General features: G+C 45.2%; 1 protein-coding gene across 5 annotated transcripts in view; it reads left to right on the top strand.

Annotated features, from left to right (window-relative positions):
• NSDHL (NAD(P) dependent steroid dehydrogenase-like) overlaps positions 1-16,403 on the top strand; it is a 29,483-nt gene extending 13,080 nt beyond the window's left edge. For 4 of the 5 annotated variants that reach the window (XM_035011641.1, XM_035011633.1, XM_035011616.1 and 1 more), the window contains 5 exons: positions 7,639-7,785; positions 11,003-11,131; positions 12,902-13,044; positions 14,066-14,168; positions 15,516-16,403. In XM_035011641.1, coding sequence (XP_034867532.1) covers positions 7,639-7,785; positions 11,003-11,131; positions 12,902-13,044; positions 14,066-14,168; positions 15,516-15,848 — 855 coding nt within the window. In that variant the 3' untranslated portion in view covers positions 15,849-16,403. Of the gene's footprint in view, positions 1-368; positions 602-7,638; positions 7,786-11,002; positions 11,132-12,901; positions 13,045-14,065; positions 14,169-15,515 lie in introns of those variants that run through there. The other variant, XM_035011649.1, reaches the window with a different exon arrangement.
• The last annotated feature ends 810 nt before the right edge of the window (positions 16,404-17,213 follow it).

Below are 17,213 nucleotides of genomic sequence, written 5' to 3'. Positions count from 1 at the left end.
ATAACATAAACAGTCAATTAACACACGTTTTGTATGTTGTATGTATTATATGCTATATTCTTACAATAAAGTAAACTACAGAAAAGAAAATATTATTAAGAAAACCATAAGGAATGGAATTTAAACAAAAACTTGAAAAAGAAAACCGTAAGGAAGAGAAAATACATTCATGGTACTGTACTGTATTTATGTAAAAACCACATATAAGTGGACCCGTGCAGTTTAAACCCATGTTGCTCAAGGGTCACCTGTATACCTAAAAGTGCAATTGCTGGGTTTCAGGGGTTTTTTTCCTTGAGATATGCTTCACATTCTGTAAATTTAACATTTTTAAAATATATATACAATTCAGTGGTTGTTAGTATATTCACAAAGTTGTGTGACCATCACCTCTGTCTCATTCCAGAACATTTTTGTCATCCCAGAAGAAAACCCTAGGCCCATTAGCAGTTGTTCCCCTTTTCCTCTACTACCCTCCCAGCCATTGGCAACCACTCATCTCCTGTCTCTCTGGATGTGCCTATCTAAGTGGAATCATGCTGTGACTGGCTTCTTTCACTGAGCTGACGTCATGTTTGCAAGCTTTACCTGTGTCATAAGGGTATTAACATTTTGAATTTTATTAGATGTTGCCAGATTGCTCAACAAAGCTGCTCTGTCAGTTTTCCAATCACACCGACGGCGTGGTTAGGATCGCTGCTGTTGTATGTCTTTGTTAGACTTTTTGGTATCGCCATTCGGAAGGTTGTGGAATGGTACCTTGGTGAGGCTTACAGTCATGTGCCCTCCGTCTTCAGGATGCCAGGCTCTGTGCTCTCTGTTGATCCTCTGTGAAGTTGCCGGGTGGTGACCTTTGTCCATTGTGTTTGGCTTACCTTGGTTTTCTTATGGCTCTGTGATTCCTTTCTGTCTGGAATGCTGTGTCACAGATAGCTTCCCTCAGCCCGTCAGTGGGTTCTTATTCTCAGCTTTGGCATCATTTGCTATAGTTTTGTTCCTTTGAATTTTAAGGACACGGCTTCCCACACTGCCCACGCAGGCTGTTTTCTCTCCCACACTGCCCACGCCTCTGAGCCTGGAGATGGGGTAGAAGTCTTCCTTGTTCGTCATTGCCACTTCCTCCCTGCCCGAAGATCCCTCTGGCTGTGCAGGTGATGCTGGCGGACTGTGTATACCCCAGTGCCCTTCCTTGTGACAGTCCTCCACAGGCACCTGCTCCCTTTCCTACCTTTCCCAGGTGGCTCCATCTCATTTCTTAGTGATTTTAGTTCCTGGCCGAGGTCAGCCTTGTCATAATTGCTGATGAGTTCAGTATTCACACACATGACCCTGCCAATACCCTGGCCTCACCTCTCCTTGGCCTCCTCTCGTTCACTCCTCTTGGCCTCCAGGCCTCATGTCACCGGGAAATGTGTCCTCTCCGCGATCTCACTTGCAGGCCCTCCACTCTGAGCGCCACCTCCTATCTTTCTAGTTCGGGCCCACTAATACCTGCACTGTACCAATTCTGAAACCACACCCAGACATCTGGCTCTTTGCCACGGCCCCTCACCCCGTTTGTGTCCTCACTGCCTTTGAGTCCATGACTGACTTGCTCTCTTGCATAACACTTATCCCCCTTGCCTCTTTCTTCTTGTCTCTATCAGTCCAGGTTCTCCAGAGAAACAACCAGTAGGCTGTGTGTGTATGTAGACGGAGAGGAAGAGGGAAAGAGAGAGGGGGATAGAAAGAGATTTAATGAAAGAAACTGGCTCGTGTGAGTGTGGGGCTGGCAAGACTGAAGTTTGCAGGGCAGACCAGCAGGCTGGAGACTCAGGCAAGAGGTGATGCTGCAGTCCTAAGGCAGAATTTCTTCTTACAGAAACCTCATGGTTTCCTCTTAAGGCCTTTTGAGTGATTAGATGAAGCCCACCCAGAGTACGGAGGATAATCTCCTGTCCTTAAAGTCAACTGATTACAGATGCTAACCACAGCTATAAGATACCTTTACAGCAGTACCTAAACCAGTGTTTGATGGAATAATGGGACTGGAGCCTCACCAAGGGACACATAAACTTCTGCATCAGGTTGCACTTCCTAGGTATAACCCCAGCCCTGTTTAAATCTGATTCTTCCTCTTCCCTGGGAGCCTCTGGGCAGCTGAACGGGGCTGGAGAACAAAATACAATGTTTTTGCCTCTTTCTTCATGGCCACGGCCTTCAAGCCGGGCCCGTGCTATCTCCTGGCACCGTATCCTCAGACCTGCCTGAGACCACACCTGCGTTCTGCACGTGCCTCATCCGTGCAAATGCTCCAGGTGCCACCTGGAACCCCCCTCTTCCCACTCAGTGCTTCCAGTAGGGATTCTGGCCTTTTTCTCCTGCATCAGCCATGGATCCTCCTCTACCCGGTCATAGCCAACAGCACACAGACATGTTGCAGGATCACCCATCTTAAGAAAGCAAAATGCCCTGATGGGAGAGGTCCCACTTCTCTGCTGTCACAGGAGAGCTCAAAGAGCCATTGGCTCTTGCCGCCTCTGATTGCTTCATTCCGTTGTCTCTTACAAGCACTCCAGCTAGGTTGTCACCAACAGCCCCTGTCACAACCACCAGGGACCTGGAGGCGACCAGATCCAGTGGCCAAGCCTAGGACACCCCACTTGCCCATTTCTCCTCCTGCCATTCTGTCTCCTTATCTCTATAATTTCTAAATGTGGCAGGCTCCAGAGCTTATCGCTTGGATCTCTTTTCTTCTCTGAGCACACTCAATGTCCAATCAAATCCCCCCCTTCCCCTGGCTCACAGACGAAATACAGTCTAGGGGCTGACAAGCTCCCAGCTCGAGATCTCCAGCCTGTAGTTCTGCTAGACTCATATCTGTCCAGCTGCCTGCTGGACATCTCTGTTTGGGTACATAATAGACATTTTGGACTTGCCATATTCAAAATTCAGCTCCTAAAAAAAAAAAAAAAATTCAGCTCCTAGTTCCCTGCTGCAAGTCCCCTCCCCCACTACAGCAAACCTACTAAAGTCCTGTCCGTCTCAATAAATGGCCCACTCTGTCCTTCCAATTGCTTTGGCCAAAAACATTAGATTCACCCTTGATTCTTTCTCTTGTACCCTCCATCCCATTCATCAGCAGATTTTGTTGACTGCACTCTCAGAATAGATTCCCAATCCAGCAACTTCTCACTCCTTCATTTGTTACTGTGCTGGTCCAAGCCACCACCCTATTAATGCATGAATCAAATCATGATACCCCTCTGTTCAGAAGCCTCCAGTGGTCCAGTTCTGTTTAGAGCAAACATATAGGCCCTTATCATCACTTTGAGGCCCTGCATGACCTGCCCTCACTACCTCTCTGGCTTCACCCTCTTCTGTACTCCCTCATTGCACTGCTCCAGGCACGCTGGCCTCTTTACTACTCCTCAAACTCACCGACTGAGTTTCTGCCTCAGGACCTTTGTACTCACTGCTCTTTCTGCCGGGAATGCTCTTTGTGAACCACAGAGCTTGCTCCCTAAATTTATTTAAGTCTCTGACCAACTTACGCTAAGCAACAAGCCTCCGGATCTCCTTTATTCTACCTTAGGTTTCTGTATAACACTTGGTACTGACTGATGTACTCTGTATCTACTGGTTTCTCTGCCCACCACCCCCATAGAAGGTAAGCTCCATGAAGGCAGGGATATTGTCTCTTTTGATCACTGTTGTGTCCCCTCAAAGGAGATGAGGCTCCTTAGCAAACTTCAGCTTCTCTCCAAACTGCTCCCCCAGCTCTCTATTAACTCCCATGATATTGTTGCTAGTATTTATTTACAGATTTTTTTATTTTTTAAGATTTTATTTATTTATTTATTTGAGAGCAAGCAAGCGAGAGAAAACACGAGCTGGGTGAGCGGGGAGGGAGAAGCAGACTCCCCTCTGAGCAGGGAGCCCGATGCAGGGCTGGATCCTGGGACTCCGGAATCGTGACCTGAGCCAAAGGCAGACGCTTAACCGACTGAGCCAGCCAGGTGCCCCAATTTACAGATATTTTTAAACACAAACTTAAAGCGAGACCCGCCACCATGGTGTATTGTTCTCAGACACCGGCAGGGAGGAGAGAGTTGCACTTAACCAGGGCCAGAGTTTTGCCACACCAACTTGATAAAGACAGACATAGACAAGGCCAAGATTGCAATGATGGATCATGAAGTCCAGGCTAAGGAGGACATGAAGAGGGCAAAGGACATTTAGAAATGGGTTTGTAAGTCACAACTTAGTTTTTGTGCCATATTCCTGAATTCATTCATCAGTACTTCTTGTTTCCCATTTCTTTCTTCCAGGTTCCTTCCTCTTCTTCCTGAAGCATTTCCTTTAGCATCCCTCACTGAATATCTGGGCACTAAACTTTCTGAGTCCTTGTATGCCTGAGGATGTCTTTATTTCACCGTCTCTCATAAATGCTGATTTGTTGGGAGGGAGGCAGAATTTTCGGTCCATAATTATTCTTCCTGACACTCAGTCTGATCATCATTCCTTTGACGGTCAGCTGGGTTTCCCTCTCATGCCTTTTAGGATTTTCTTTTTTATCCTGTGTGTTTTGTAGAGAATATGTCTAGGTCTGTGTTTTAGTTTTATATTTAAAAGCTACTCAACACCTAGTGGACCTTTAAAATCTGAGGACTCATGCCTTTCCTCATTTCTGGAAAATTCTTTAAATATTGACTCTACCTCCATTCTCTCTTTTCTTTCTTTCTGGAAGCCTTACTGGACATACAGTAGAGTCTTTCATTATAATCTACATGTCTGTTAGTTTCTCCTTCGTGTGTTCTTTCACTTTCTGTCTTTGTAATATTTTATAGATTTCCTCTGTTTTATATCCACTCATGGACAGTCTAGTCTCACCTATATCCCCACCCCACCCTCAGATTATTTTGAAGCCAATCCTAGGCACCATTTTCATTTTCTCTGTAAATATTTCAGTATTTGTCTCTAAAAGATAAGGAGCCTTTTTAAAGATGTATTTATTAATTTGAGAGAGAGAGAGCATGAGCAGGGGGAGAGGCAGAGGGAGAGGGAGAGAATCTCAAGCAGGCTCCACGCTGAGCACGGAGCCCAGGGTAGAGCTTGATCTTATGACCCCGAGATTAGACCTGAGCCAAACCCAAGAATCTGACACTTAACCGACTGCGCCACCCAGGTGCCCCCCCCCCCACACACACACACCTTTTTTGGTAAGACTTAAAGGAGCCGTTTTAAAAACACAATTCCATGACTACACCTAAAACATACTGACAAGTCCTTAATTTCCAGCCTGTGTTCAAATATCCCTGAATGTCTAATAAGTATTTTTATGTAGATTTCTTCCCAAATAAGGAACCAAAAAGGTGAAGACGTTGAAGTTGATTGAACTAGTTAAGTCTCTTCTATAAGTTCCCCTTCACATTTTGTTTGTTGAATAACTGATGTTTATTTTAAACTGTATTGATTGTCCCATAGCATTTCCCATGGACTGGATTTCGCAGATTGCATCCCCATGGTTTTGTTTGCTATGTCCCTCTCTCCTCTATTGTTTCCTGTAAGCTGGAGGACCTAGGACTGCACTGTCCAGTAAAGCAGACTTAGAATAGAAAAAGGGAATATAGATAACTCATTAATGATTTTTCTGTTGATTATATGTCGAAGTGATAATATTTTGGATAATCTTATATTAAAATACATTACAATTATTTTCATCTGTTTTCTTTTTACTTTTTTGATGTGGGTACTACTAAATTTAAAGTCACATCTGTGCCTTGTATTACTATATTTCTAATGGACTAAAAGCTGGATCTGACTCTGGTTCAGTTTTTTTCTCTGGGGCACCAATAGCAATCAGCATATCTAATGCTCATATTGTGATTTCTAGACACCATTGCCCATAAAAGGAACCAGGGCTCCCATTCAGGACTCTGAGCAGGGGTAGTCCAAGTGAGCCTGAGACATTTTCTTAGGACAAAATAAAAAAGTACTCAGGGGCACCTGGGTGGCTCAGTCCGTTAAGCATCTGACACTCAGCTCAGGTCTTAATCTCAGGGTTGTGATTTCAAGCCCCACATTGGGCTCCATTCTGAGCATGGAGCCTACTTTAAAAAAAAAAAAAGTGTTCAAAAACTAATGGGAACATGTCAAAAGGACACAGGAACCAACCTTAAGAACCCCTACTGGCCAAATTTGGGATTTTTTAAGCCTCACAAAAGATAATAGTAGTGGATTGTAATGCATTGAATAAAATAAGAATCCATGTAAATTAGCATAAAGGGGGATCGTCTACATTACAGAGGAATGCCAGCTAATAAAAGTAAAAAGAATGCTGGAATTAGGATTTTACCATTTTGCAACCAGTATGTTAATAACGGTTCCAGGTAAGAATCATCACTGAATGTTCCAGATTCAAAGAGACAGAAGAGATATAAGGACTAAATATAATATGATCTATGATTGGATCCTGGATCCAAATATAAAAATGCCTTTAAAGGACATTATTGGGACAATGGAAGAAATTTGTATATAGACAAGTTATTGGATAAGAGTGTCCTATCCTTTTACATTTCTGGTATATGATCACTGTTTAGCAGTATTTAGGAGGATGTCTTTGTTGTTAGAAGATACGTAGTAAAGAGTTTAGAGGCAAAGTGGCACATTGCCTGCAACTTACTCTCCAATGGTTTCAGAAAAAAAAATCATATGTCTGTGTATCTACACAAAGAATTATGGCAAAATATTAATAATCAGTGAATCTAGGCACATAAGTCATGATTGTCTTTCTTTTGGTAATGCTAATCTATTGATGATCATTCCTAGATCTTATTACTTAATGAACGTTTCGGAAAATGGTGACATGCTATCATTCTCTCTTTGTTTCTTAATTCAGTTCTTTGCTTGGCCATTTCCCTGTACTCATTAGTTTACAGAACGAATTCTTATTCTTCCTGGTGATCAAATTGTCCCTTCTTTGGACAGTGAGAGCCTCTTCACGTTGACTCTTGAGTCCTTTTAACAGGACCCCAGGAGTCTTGGCTAGCTTCCTTACTTTCTGATTTGACAAGGTGTTCCTGGCTCTTCTTGTCTATTTCCTGCTCCAGATCTGCAATCAGCCATTGCTCCTGGGAGTTTTGGTTCCTTTTAGCAGTAAATTAGACAGACGTGTTTTCATTCCCTTTCAGCTTGCTGTTCTAGATCTATTTTCACAGAAAGGAACACTCCTGTGTATTGGCTATTTGCACTGTCTTTCATGGGGCGGAACTTTTTCATATGATTCATAATTTGTATCTGTGAGCTCATTTTCCCAGGAGTTTTACCTGTATTGTCACACACCCCCACCCCCATGGTGCACAGTGGTACAGATATTGCCTTTGTCTGGATCCCACAGGTTTCTCATGCCCTAACCCAGTTTTTACTGGGGACCAGTCAATGCAGAGGGGCAGCTGAAGGGACAACTTGGTTTCTGTCCCAGGTACATCTATATTGTTTGAATCTTTTACAATGAGATGTATTTTCATGTTAATTACAGAATTATAAAAGGGCAAGACACCTACATACCACAGATTAGAGTGTGGGAATGTGAGGAGGCTGTTTACTTGTCTAAAGCGGGAGTGATTTTTTTTTTTTTGTCTTTGTTTGCTTTTCCAGGATCTGTACCCAGCTTTGAAAGGTGTAAGCACAGTTTTCCACTGTGCATCACCCCCACCATCCAGTAACAACAAGGAACTCTTTTATAGAGTGAATTACATTGGCACCAAGAATGTCATTGAAACTTGCAAAGAGGCTGGAGTTCAGGTAAGGGGAAAGCTGGAGTGAGTGCTGTCGGGAGCATGTCATGGCCCTTTCTAAGTGTGCGGGAGCCAGGATTTTTCTCGTTCTCTTCCTGTGCCTAGCCAGGCTTGCTTCCTAAAGTGTTGTGAAGATCCTAGAAACTGAGTCCTATTTGCTGCTGGGCCAATTTGAGCTGCATCGCAATAGACCATTTGAGGACCCTAAGGCTTATTAGTCTTTGGTTAAAGGGCCATAAAATGTTGATATTGCTTATATTTTTTTTATTGTGGTTAAATAAATGTCATACAGTTTACCATTTTAACCATTTTTTTAAAGATTTTATTTATTTATGGCAGAGAGAGAGCAGGAGAGCACAGGCAGGGGGAGCGGGAGAGGGAGAGGGAGAAGCAGGCTCCCCGCTGAGCAGGGAGCCCGATGCGGGGCTTGATCCCAGGACCCTGGGATCATGACCTGAGCTGAAGGCAGTCGATTAACGACTGAGCCACCCAGGCGCCCCTTAACCGTTTTTTAATTTACAGTTCAGTGGCATCAAGTACATTCACGTTGCTGTGCAAACATCCCCACCGTCCATCTCCTGAACTTTCATCTTCCCGGACTGAAACTCTATCCCCATTAAGCACCAGCTCCCCACCCCCTCCTCTTCAAGCCCTTGGCACCCACCATCCTACATTCTGTTTCCATGAATCTAGAGACGTCAAAGAAGTGGACTTATACGGTATCTGTACTTTTATGTCTAACTTCTTTCACTCCGCTTCATGTCTTCTAGGTTCATCCATGTTGTAGCATGTGTCTGAATTTACTTCTTTTTTACCACTGAATAACATTTCATCCTGTGGATAGACCATATTTTGTTTAGCCATTCATCCGTCAGTGGACACTTGGGTTGTTTCTACTTTTGAAAAAGTATTGTGAATCATGCTGTTAGGAACATAGGTATATAAATATCTGCTCCAGTCTCTGCTTTCAGTTCTTTTGGGTAAATACTCAGAAATAGAATTCCTGGATCATACAGTAATCCTATGTTTAACCTTTCGAGGAACTGCCATACTATTTTCCAGACCTTGCCTCTATTTTCAGACTATTTACTTTTCACCAGTGGAAACCTGTTATAGCTCAGACCTGAGGGGATATAAATTTCCACATGTGCTTTGTTATAAATGCTGGTTCTCAGGATCACCCTTATGGGGCACCTGGCATCATCAGCTGGCCCGGCAAGAACAAGTGGGGAAGGAGCTCTTCAGGGCTCAGTGCCCTAGAAAGGATGGATCATGGTCAAAACCACCCCTTATGCTTTGCAAATGACAAGACACTTTGCCCTGCAGTTGTCACCTGATTTGCTCCTCGATAGGTAACCAGGAACTACTAATGTCACTTAACAGGTGAGGAAACAGATTTGGAAGGCTAAGAGATGTCTCTTTGCTAGTAAATGAAAGAGGTGGGACTCAAATCAGACACTCTGATGCCAAATCCCAGACTCCTTAGTCTATACCATGCTTGTATACCTAGAGCTCAGTGAATTTCACTGCTGCTGTTTTTTAAATGGAATAACCTAGTTATCCAGAAAAGATTCAAGAATGACATAGCACCCATATAATCATCATAGTGTTTAACATTACCTTTTAGAGTTGAAGTTCTGTGTGTATCCATTCTCCATGCCATTGCTGTCCTTCCCCACCACCCCACGGGGAACCAGTGTTCTGAATTTGGGTTTATCATTGCTATATGCTCCATGTACAGCCAATATAAGTTATCAGTTTGCATGTTAAAAACTTTATAGAAACGATATATTCAATATATCTTCCCGCAACTTGCTTTTTTTCCCCCTAACGTTATGTTTTTGAGATTTATCCATCTCGTGCTCCCTCTATCCGTCCCTCCCTCTCTCTCGAGTAAAAAAAAAAAAGAAAAGAAAATGGCTTTTCATGTTGTATTTAAGAACCATTTCATAACAGTGAAATCAAAAGATTGTTTAATGTGGGGTTTTTCCCCAAAGGTTCAAAGTGTTACTGTGCACATTTAAATCTTTAATCCACCAGGACTTTGTGTTTGTGTATGGTCCGAGGTAGCAATTGAATTTTTGTTGTTCATTACCATTTATTCTGTGATCCATCCTTTCCCCTCTGTTCAGTGCCCCACCCAGCACATGTCAGCTCTCTCTTCCCTGCCACTGTGCTCTGCCTTCACTAAGCAAGCTGTAGGATGAATCTCAGTAACTGCTAGGACAAATCACCCCCGAACCGTGTTCTTCAGAACCTGCTTGGCTATTCTTAGCCCTTTGCTTATCCATCTCAATCTTAGAATCAGCTTGTCGAGTTCCTGTTGGAATTGTTACTATAATTGCATCAAATTTAAAAGCAGTTTGGGAGGGCGTGGATGCCTTGCCAATACTGAGTCTGTATCCATAGACACATAATCTCTTTCTCTCTCTTTCAATACTTTTACCCTTTACTTTAGAAAGGTTTTGCACATCTTATTGTTTATCCCTATGTACCTAGTTTTTGGCTATTGAAATAATATCTTTCGTATTACATTTTTAATTGCTAATGCATAGAAACACAGTTGGTTTTTGTATATTGATTTTGTACTCACCAGTTCCACTGAACTCTAACTGTAAAATTTTCTGTATGTTCATAGTGTTTTCTATGTAGACTTTTCCAACATCTGTGAATGGTGATAGTTTTGTTTCTTCTTTTCAAAGTATTCCAGTACAATGTTGAATAAAAGTGGTAAAGCTGTGATTCGAGCTAATGGTGTTCAGTGTTGGATGTACTGCCCTTAACCAGAGGGCTGGAAGCTGGGACCCTTGTAAGAAAGCATTTCCTTTCAAATAGCATTTCTCAAGTGGGCGTGTACATGTGCTGACATGGCAGGGTTGGTCTCAGAATCACGGCGCATCTCTTTCAGAGTTCGTGGGCTATCCTTCTCCCTTGGGGAATCATTCCCATACTTAGATACCACAAATAATGGAAGTCCATTCCATCTCTCAGTAGTGATAGGAGAGAAAAAAGGTGAAATCCTCTGTTTTAGGATGTGTCTCGAATCCACGTAGCTACAGAAGATGGTGATCTTTGAATTATTTTAAGAAGGCCTGAAAAGCAAAGCATTGCAATAAATCATTTACATGGTGCCATTTGATTTTCTTTCATGTATGACCATCAGCTTGTTTAAGTAATGATTATTTCTTACTTGTATTTTTTAATCTTCCTTTCTCCTCTGCCAGAAACTCATTTTAACCAGCAGTGCCAGTGTCATCTTTGAGGGTGTCAACATCAAGAATGGAACCGAAGACCTCCCTTATGCTGTGAAACCCATTGACTATTACACGGAGACAAAAATCTTACAGGAGAGAGTATGTACCTGAGAACTGGTTGAGTGACAAGCAAGTTCCGTGAACATCTGGATGGTTTAGATTTTTAAGAAACATATTTATGCAGTTAGTGTTCTCAGGCCTGCATACCTAACTTGGGAAGTAAAATTTGTGGCTGAGATTCAATTTAAAAATAATGACAGTAGCTTAATGTGACCATACACTGCTCAGAGTATTGTACAGGAACTACCTCGTTTAAACTTCACAAGGACCCCATAAGGTGGATACTATTATCATCATCAGGTTCTAGATGAGGACAGTTGATGCACAGAGATTCAGTTTCGTCTTGAGGTCATGCAAGTAGTAGGTGGCTGAACCCACACAGTTTAGCTCCAGAGCCTGCACTCAACCTCTAGGCCATGCAAGGTTACTCAGTTGCCATAGAAATCAGAGGCAATTGATGATGATCCCAAGCACACAGGCAGAACTTGGGCTTAACACACAAGTGTTTTCATTTGAACACACCTTCCTAGTGGCACTCTTGCCCCCCTCCCTTATTTAAATTAAACGATGAAAGGATCTTGCTTTATTTTAAGGAAAAGTACTTGGTAAGGTACTGGTTTCCACTTGGCAAACCAACTTTGCCAGGAAGCACGTGGTTTTAACAGCAATCTGCGTTGAGTAACGAGCACTACGCCTTTGGACTCCAGGGCTCCAGGGACCCTGACAGCAGCTAGCTCCAGGACTAATGTCCAAGGAGAATATTACCATAAGGACATACTCACTTGAAGGCCATGGGTGCTCGTTGACCACAGACAGCTTGCCTTAGCTGGGGAAGCTGTGAGTACCTCTCCCAGGTGTTTGCAGCTTGTCACACCCACTGAGGTTGCATTTCGTAGCCAGCACATACCGAACTAGAGCTTAGGGCTGACTTGGCATGAATTCCACTGAGCTGCCTGAGAGCCAGCTGCCTCCCATCCGTTTGCTATCACTCCAGGTCAGAAAGTTCCAGGAGAACTCCGTCTGCAAGAAGACACAAAGGCCTACCCAATCCAGGGGTGGAAGCCTGGCCTTTTGTAAGCTGGAGTCCTGTCTCCAGGTTCTGCCACCCTGCTCCTTGGCGCACAGAGAGCTTCACAGAGCTGCCACCTGCTAGGACTTAACCCAGGAAGCACTGAGGCTTTTGCTGGGCCCTGTGTACTCTCATCCAAGGCACTGAGACTCCCACCTCCTGTGCTCAGGAGGTGCAAGTGACAGCCATGGCTCAGACACAGAACATATCTGAAGACTTGACCTGTTTCTCCCAGACCCTTTACCTTCTCAGTCCCTTCTTCCTGGCCCACTTGGGTTCATCAGAGTCCCTTCCTAGGAGGTGGTACTCAGAACTGAGAACAGCTCAGGACTGGTGGAAACAAGCCCGTGGAACTTAAGGCAGGAGAGGCAGGAGACTCATGACTGACTCATTACCTGGAACCCTCAGATCTTCCCCTGGCTGCATTTGTGCAGTTCAGTCCTGGAACCCAAACCCAGGCCTTTCTCTTTGATCATATTGTTGTTGTAAGTAGGCTCCGTGCCCAGTGTGGGGCTTGAACTCACAACCTTGAGATCGAGAGTCACGTGCTCCACCGACTGAGCCAGCCAGGGGCCCCTGATCATACTGGTTTTGACCCAGCTGTATCTCCTGTGTTTTCAAATTTGGGTGGTATGGGTGGATAGGATAGAGAAGTAGCCCCAAATTATACCAGAGCAGAAGTCAGCCTCTGTGTCCCCCGTAAGTGGTGCAGCTGACATGCCCCTTCTGCTCTTTTACAGGCAGTCCTGGGTGCCAATGATCCTGAGGGGAATTTCTTAACCATGGCCATTCGCCCTCATGGCATTTTCGGCCCAAGGGACCCCCAGTTGGTCCCCATCCTCATCGAGGCAGCCAGGAAAGGCAAGATGAAGTTCGTGATTGGGTAAGTTGGCCCATAGTTGGTCTTCTCCCTGACCCCTCACAAGGATCAGTCTTGCTTGGTTAGCTCTTTTATAATGCCGCCTTCTCTGCTGCCCTCTGTGTTGGTTTCCTGGGGCTGCCCCAACAAATGACCACAAACCGAGGGGCTTAAAACAACAGAGATTAATTCTTTCTCAGTTCTGGAGGCGAGAAGTCTGGAATCAAGGTGTTGGCAGCGGGGGGACCTTCTGGAAACTGAGGGAGAATCTGTTCCAGGCCTTTCTCCCAGCTTCTGGTGGTGGCCAGCAGTCTTTGGTGTTCCTTAGCTTGTAGACAAGTCACTCTAATCTCTGCCTCCACCCTCACGTGAGCGTCTTTTCTGTGTATCTACATCCAAATTTCCCTCTAATAAAGATATCAGCCATTGGATTTAGGGCCTACTCTACCCCAGTATGTCCTCATCTTAGCTTGATTACATCTTCAAAGACCCTATTTCCAAATGAGGTTACATCCAAAAGTTCCAGGGAGACATGAATTTGGGTAGGACCCTGTTCAACTTAGTATACCATCATGTAGCCTGGGAAAATATTTGTGTCCCTTTTTGAAAATTGAGGAAACAGGCTTGGGGAGGCGGGAGACTGGCACAGGGTCAAGGGCCAGGCCTTGGATCTAGGAAGGCTGGTAGAGGTGTTCACATTCCTTCTCAAGGAAAATGCAGGTGGCGAGGCCTTTGCGGGTGATGACAGCACGTGGCTGTTTCCCCAGTACACCTTTGCTTCCTTCCTTTTTTTTTTCCATTGCCACCTTGCCTCCCTGCTGCCCTGTCTTCTTGCTTTGAGGGATTAGAAAGAGATGGTAGAAAGGTGTAGAGGCCAAAGCAAGCCCTTAGCCCTGAGTGTGGGCCATGCCAGGATGGGGCAGGCAGGGCACTGGGCTTTCAGACTCCTTGCTCGGCCCTTACATGTTCCACTGCCTCTGAGGGCCCCAGGTATCCTGGCCCCTTAGCATCTTTAACAGTGGAACCATGCCCCGTATGCCCACAGAAACGGGGAGAACTTGGTGGACTTCACCTTTGTGGAGAACGTGGTGCACGGACACATCCTGGCTGCAGAGCACCTCTCCCAAGACACGGCCGTGAGTGGGAAGGTAAGGCACCCCCTCCTCCTGCCCCATGCACGTTTGCCCGTCTTCGGGCTGCATGTCCCTGTGCTTGGACTCATTGGCAAATTGCCTTCATGATCCTGGGTCCTGGCTGATCTGCTTTAGGATCCCATTGGTCCGAGGTTGATCCCCTGTGGACGTGACTGCTCCCAGCAGGGTCCCATGTACATTCAGTGGGGTGCTTGGTACTCATCTTCCCTCCCAGTCATTCTGGAAGTCCCTTCATTTCTCTCCCATTGCCCACCCTTGCTCATGCCTCTCACCCCTCCGGAGGGGTGGATGTATCTCAGTCTCTTGGCATCTGGCACCTGGTGGGCAGGATGGACATGTCAGGGAGGTGAGCTCTCATGCAGAGAGGGGAGAGCACATTAGGGCCCCCTCACCCTCTCCTCCCATTCACAGGGCCCCCCTCTTCCTTGTTTCTCACTACTCCCTTTGGAACCCCCTCTTTGGATCTCATTTTTCTCCTGGACCTCTGCTGTTTTCCCACTCCTGTAACACTTAGGGTGGTGGAGGTTGGGTGGGTGTATGGCTTTTGTTTTAGACCAAATACAGCACATTTGAGAAAAGGCATGTGACCTGTTGTTGCATATGAAGATAAGGAGTTTTACCATGATTAACATGATTATTAAATTAACAGACATACTTTCCTGACTGTAATCTAAGCTTCAGTTAAAAATCCTGGCCCATAGATAAAACTTACCTTTCCTTTAGCCTGCCCAAATCAAAAAAGCTCCAAATCAAAAAAGCATCTCTGCCACTGGCTGACGTTTGCAGACTGGAGATCTTGGGTGGGCAGGCAGGCAGAGGCCACTGGCTTCCCAAAATATTGGTCCCAGGCTGAGCCAGCAGCTTATGCCTGAGCTCCAAGTTCCAAGTGTGGCCGGCCAGCTGGGGAGCATTTTCTTTCTTTTTTTTTTTTTCTTTCTTTTTTTATTCTTATGTTAATCCCCATACATTACATCATTAGTTTTAGATGAAGTGTTCCATGATTCATTGTTTGTGCACAACACCCAGTGCTCCATGCAGAATGTGCCCTCCTCAATACCCACCACCAGGCTAACCCATCCTCCCACCCCCCTCCCCTCTAGAACCCTGTTTGTTTTTCAGAGTCCATCGTCTCTCATGGTTCGTCTCCCCCTCTGATTTCCTCCCCTTCATTCTTCCCCTCCCGCTACCTTCTTCTTCTTCTTTTTTTTTTTCTTAACATATATTGCATTATTTGTTTCAGAGGTACAGATCTGAGATTCAACAGTCTTGCACAATTCACAGTGCTTACCAGAGCACATACCCTGCTGGGGAGCATTTTCTAACTTCTTGTTCTCTCTCCAGGCATTTCACATCACCAATGACGAACCCATCCCTTTCTGGACATTCCTGTCCCGCATCCTGACAGGCCTCAACTATGAGGCCCCCAAGTACCACATCCCCTACTGGGTGGCCTACTACCTGGCCCTCCTGCTGTCCCTCCTGGTGCTGGTGGTCAGTCCTGTCATCCAGCTCCAACCCACTTTCACACCGATGCGTGTCGCACTGGCTGGCACGTTCCACTATTACAGCTGTGAGAGAGCCCAAAAGGTCCTGGGCTACCGGCCACTGGTCACCATGGATGACGCTATAGAAAGGACTGTGCGGAGTTTTTATTACCTGCGGAAGGTCAAGTGATGCAGCCCAAAGACTGGGCCGTCGCAGTGCCTTCCCCGGCTACTAACTCTCCCCTGTGGACCAACAAACTAACCTCCTTCAAGTGACTTTCTTAGCTTAGGTCTCCTCCTGCCAGTTAGATGAGAGCACACCCAGCTGTTCCATGACCTCAAGGGTGGAGGAAACCGGAGGCATTTCTCCCATTTGTCGGATTGAATTTGAATTTCTTAAAGCAGGCAGCTTCATATTCTACTGTTTTGTGTTCTCCTCTCCCTCTCCCCTACCCCCCCCCCACTCCCACCCCTCCTCTCTCCTGGGTTACTTATCATTCCAGCATCCTTCTACATAATCAAGGAAGCTGTAGGGAAAAAAACAATCCATTTGGTGAAACTTCAAATAGATGCAGAATTTAAAGCAAAAACTTTTTAAAAGCTTAAATAATTGTTACCCCTCCCCCCATCAGTCTCCAGACTAATCGAAATGTAATGTTAAAGACTTCTGTTTTTTCATAAAACATTCTTTCATGGACATGTCTCTCTCTCTCTCTCTTTTTTTTAAAGAGTTTATCCATTTATTGGCCAGAGAACACGTGCATGTGAGAGAGAGAGAGTACAAGCAGGGAGAGCGGCAGACAGAGGGAGAAGCAGGCTTCCCGCCCAGCAGGGAGCCCAATGTGGGGATTGATCCCAGGACCCGGGATCATGACCTGAGCTGAAGGCAGCCGCTTCACCGACTGAGCCACCCAGGCGTCCTGACGTGTCTCTCTTTATCAGCGGAGCCCCATTGTCCTTTTTAGTTACAAGGTGGTAGCGTGCCCCAGTGGCCTGCCATTTCAGCTGTGTAGCTCTTCTAACATGGGACATGGAGCTGGTTGACAGTAAGCCATTGAAAAGGTCAGAGAGAAGAGCATTCTCTATCTGCTTGGAGTTTGGGCAGAAACTCCATGAGATGATGTAGAAAGGACTGTTTCTCTGCAGCTCACACTCAGAACCCTTCAGGCCAGTCTCCAAAAGGCAAAGCACATAGGATTCAGTGTTCTCTATTTTCTGGTGATGTTCTGCTTACAGAACCTGATTTCTTCCCAGACTAATCGAAATGTAATGTTAAAGACTTCTGTTTTCTTCTCTGCCTTTGTCCAGGGGTGGAGAGGCAGCCGGGACACTGGAATAAAGTGAAGATATTGTACATGCCATGAGGTTTGTGTGATAGGAACATCACACCCACCTGAGGGGAGACTGCTATGTTGATGGGGCAAGGGAGCACAAGTAGAAGTAAGACAGGGTCTTTGCCCTTAAGGCACTTAGAATAGAGGAGCTCAAGATATGTTCACAAGCCCCTGTAATACCAGACAAAAAATAATGCACCTGAGACAAGGTGGTGTAAGTT

Source organism: Mirounga leonina, unplaced genomic scaffold (assembly GCF_011800145.1).
Source record: "Mirounga leonina isolate KUSES-001 unplaced genomic scaffold, KU_Mleo_1.0 Mir_101799, whole genome shotgun sequence".
Classification (NCBI taxonomy): Eukaryota; Metazoa; Chordata; class Mammalia; order Carnivora; family Phocidae; genus Mirounga; species Mirounga leonina.
This window is presented reverse-complemented; position numbering and strand designations above follow the sequence as displayed.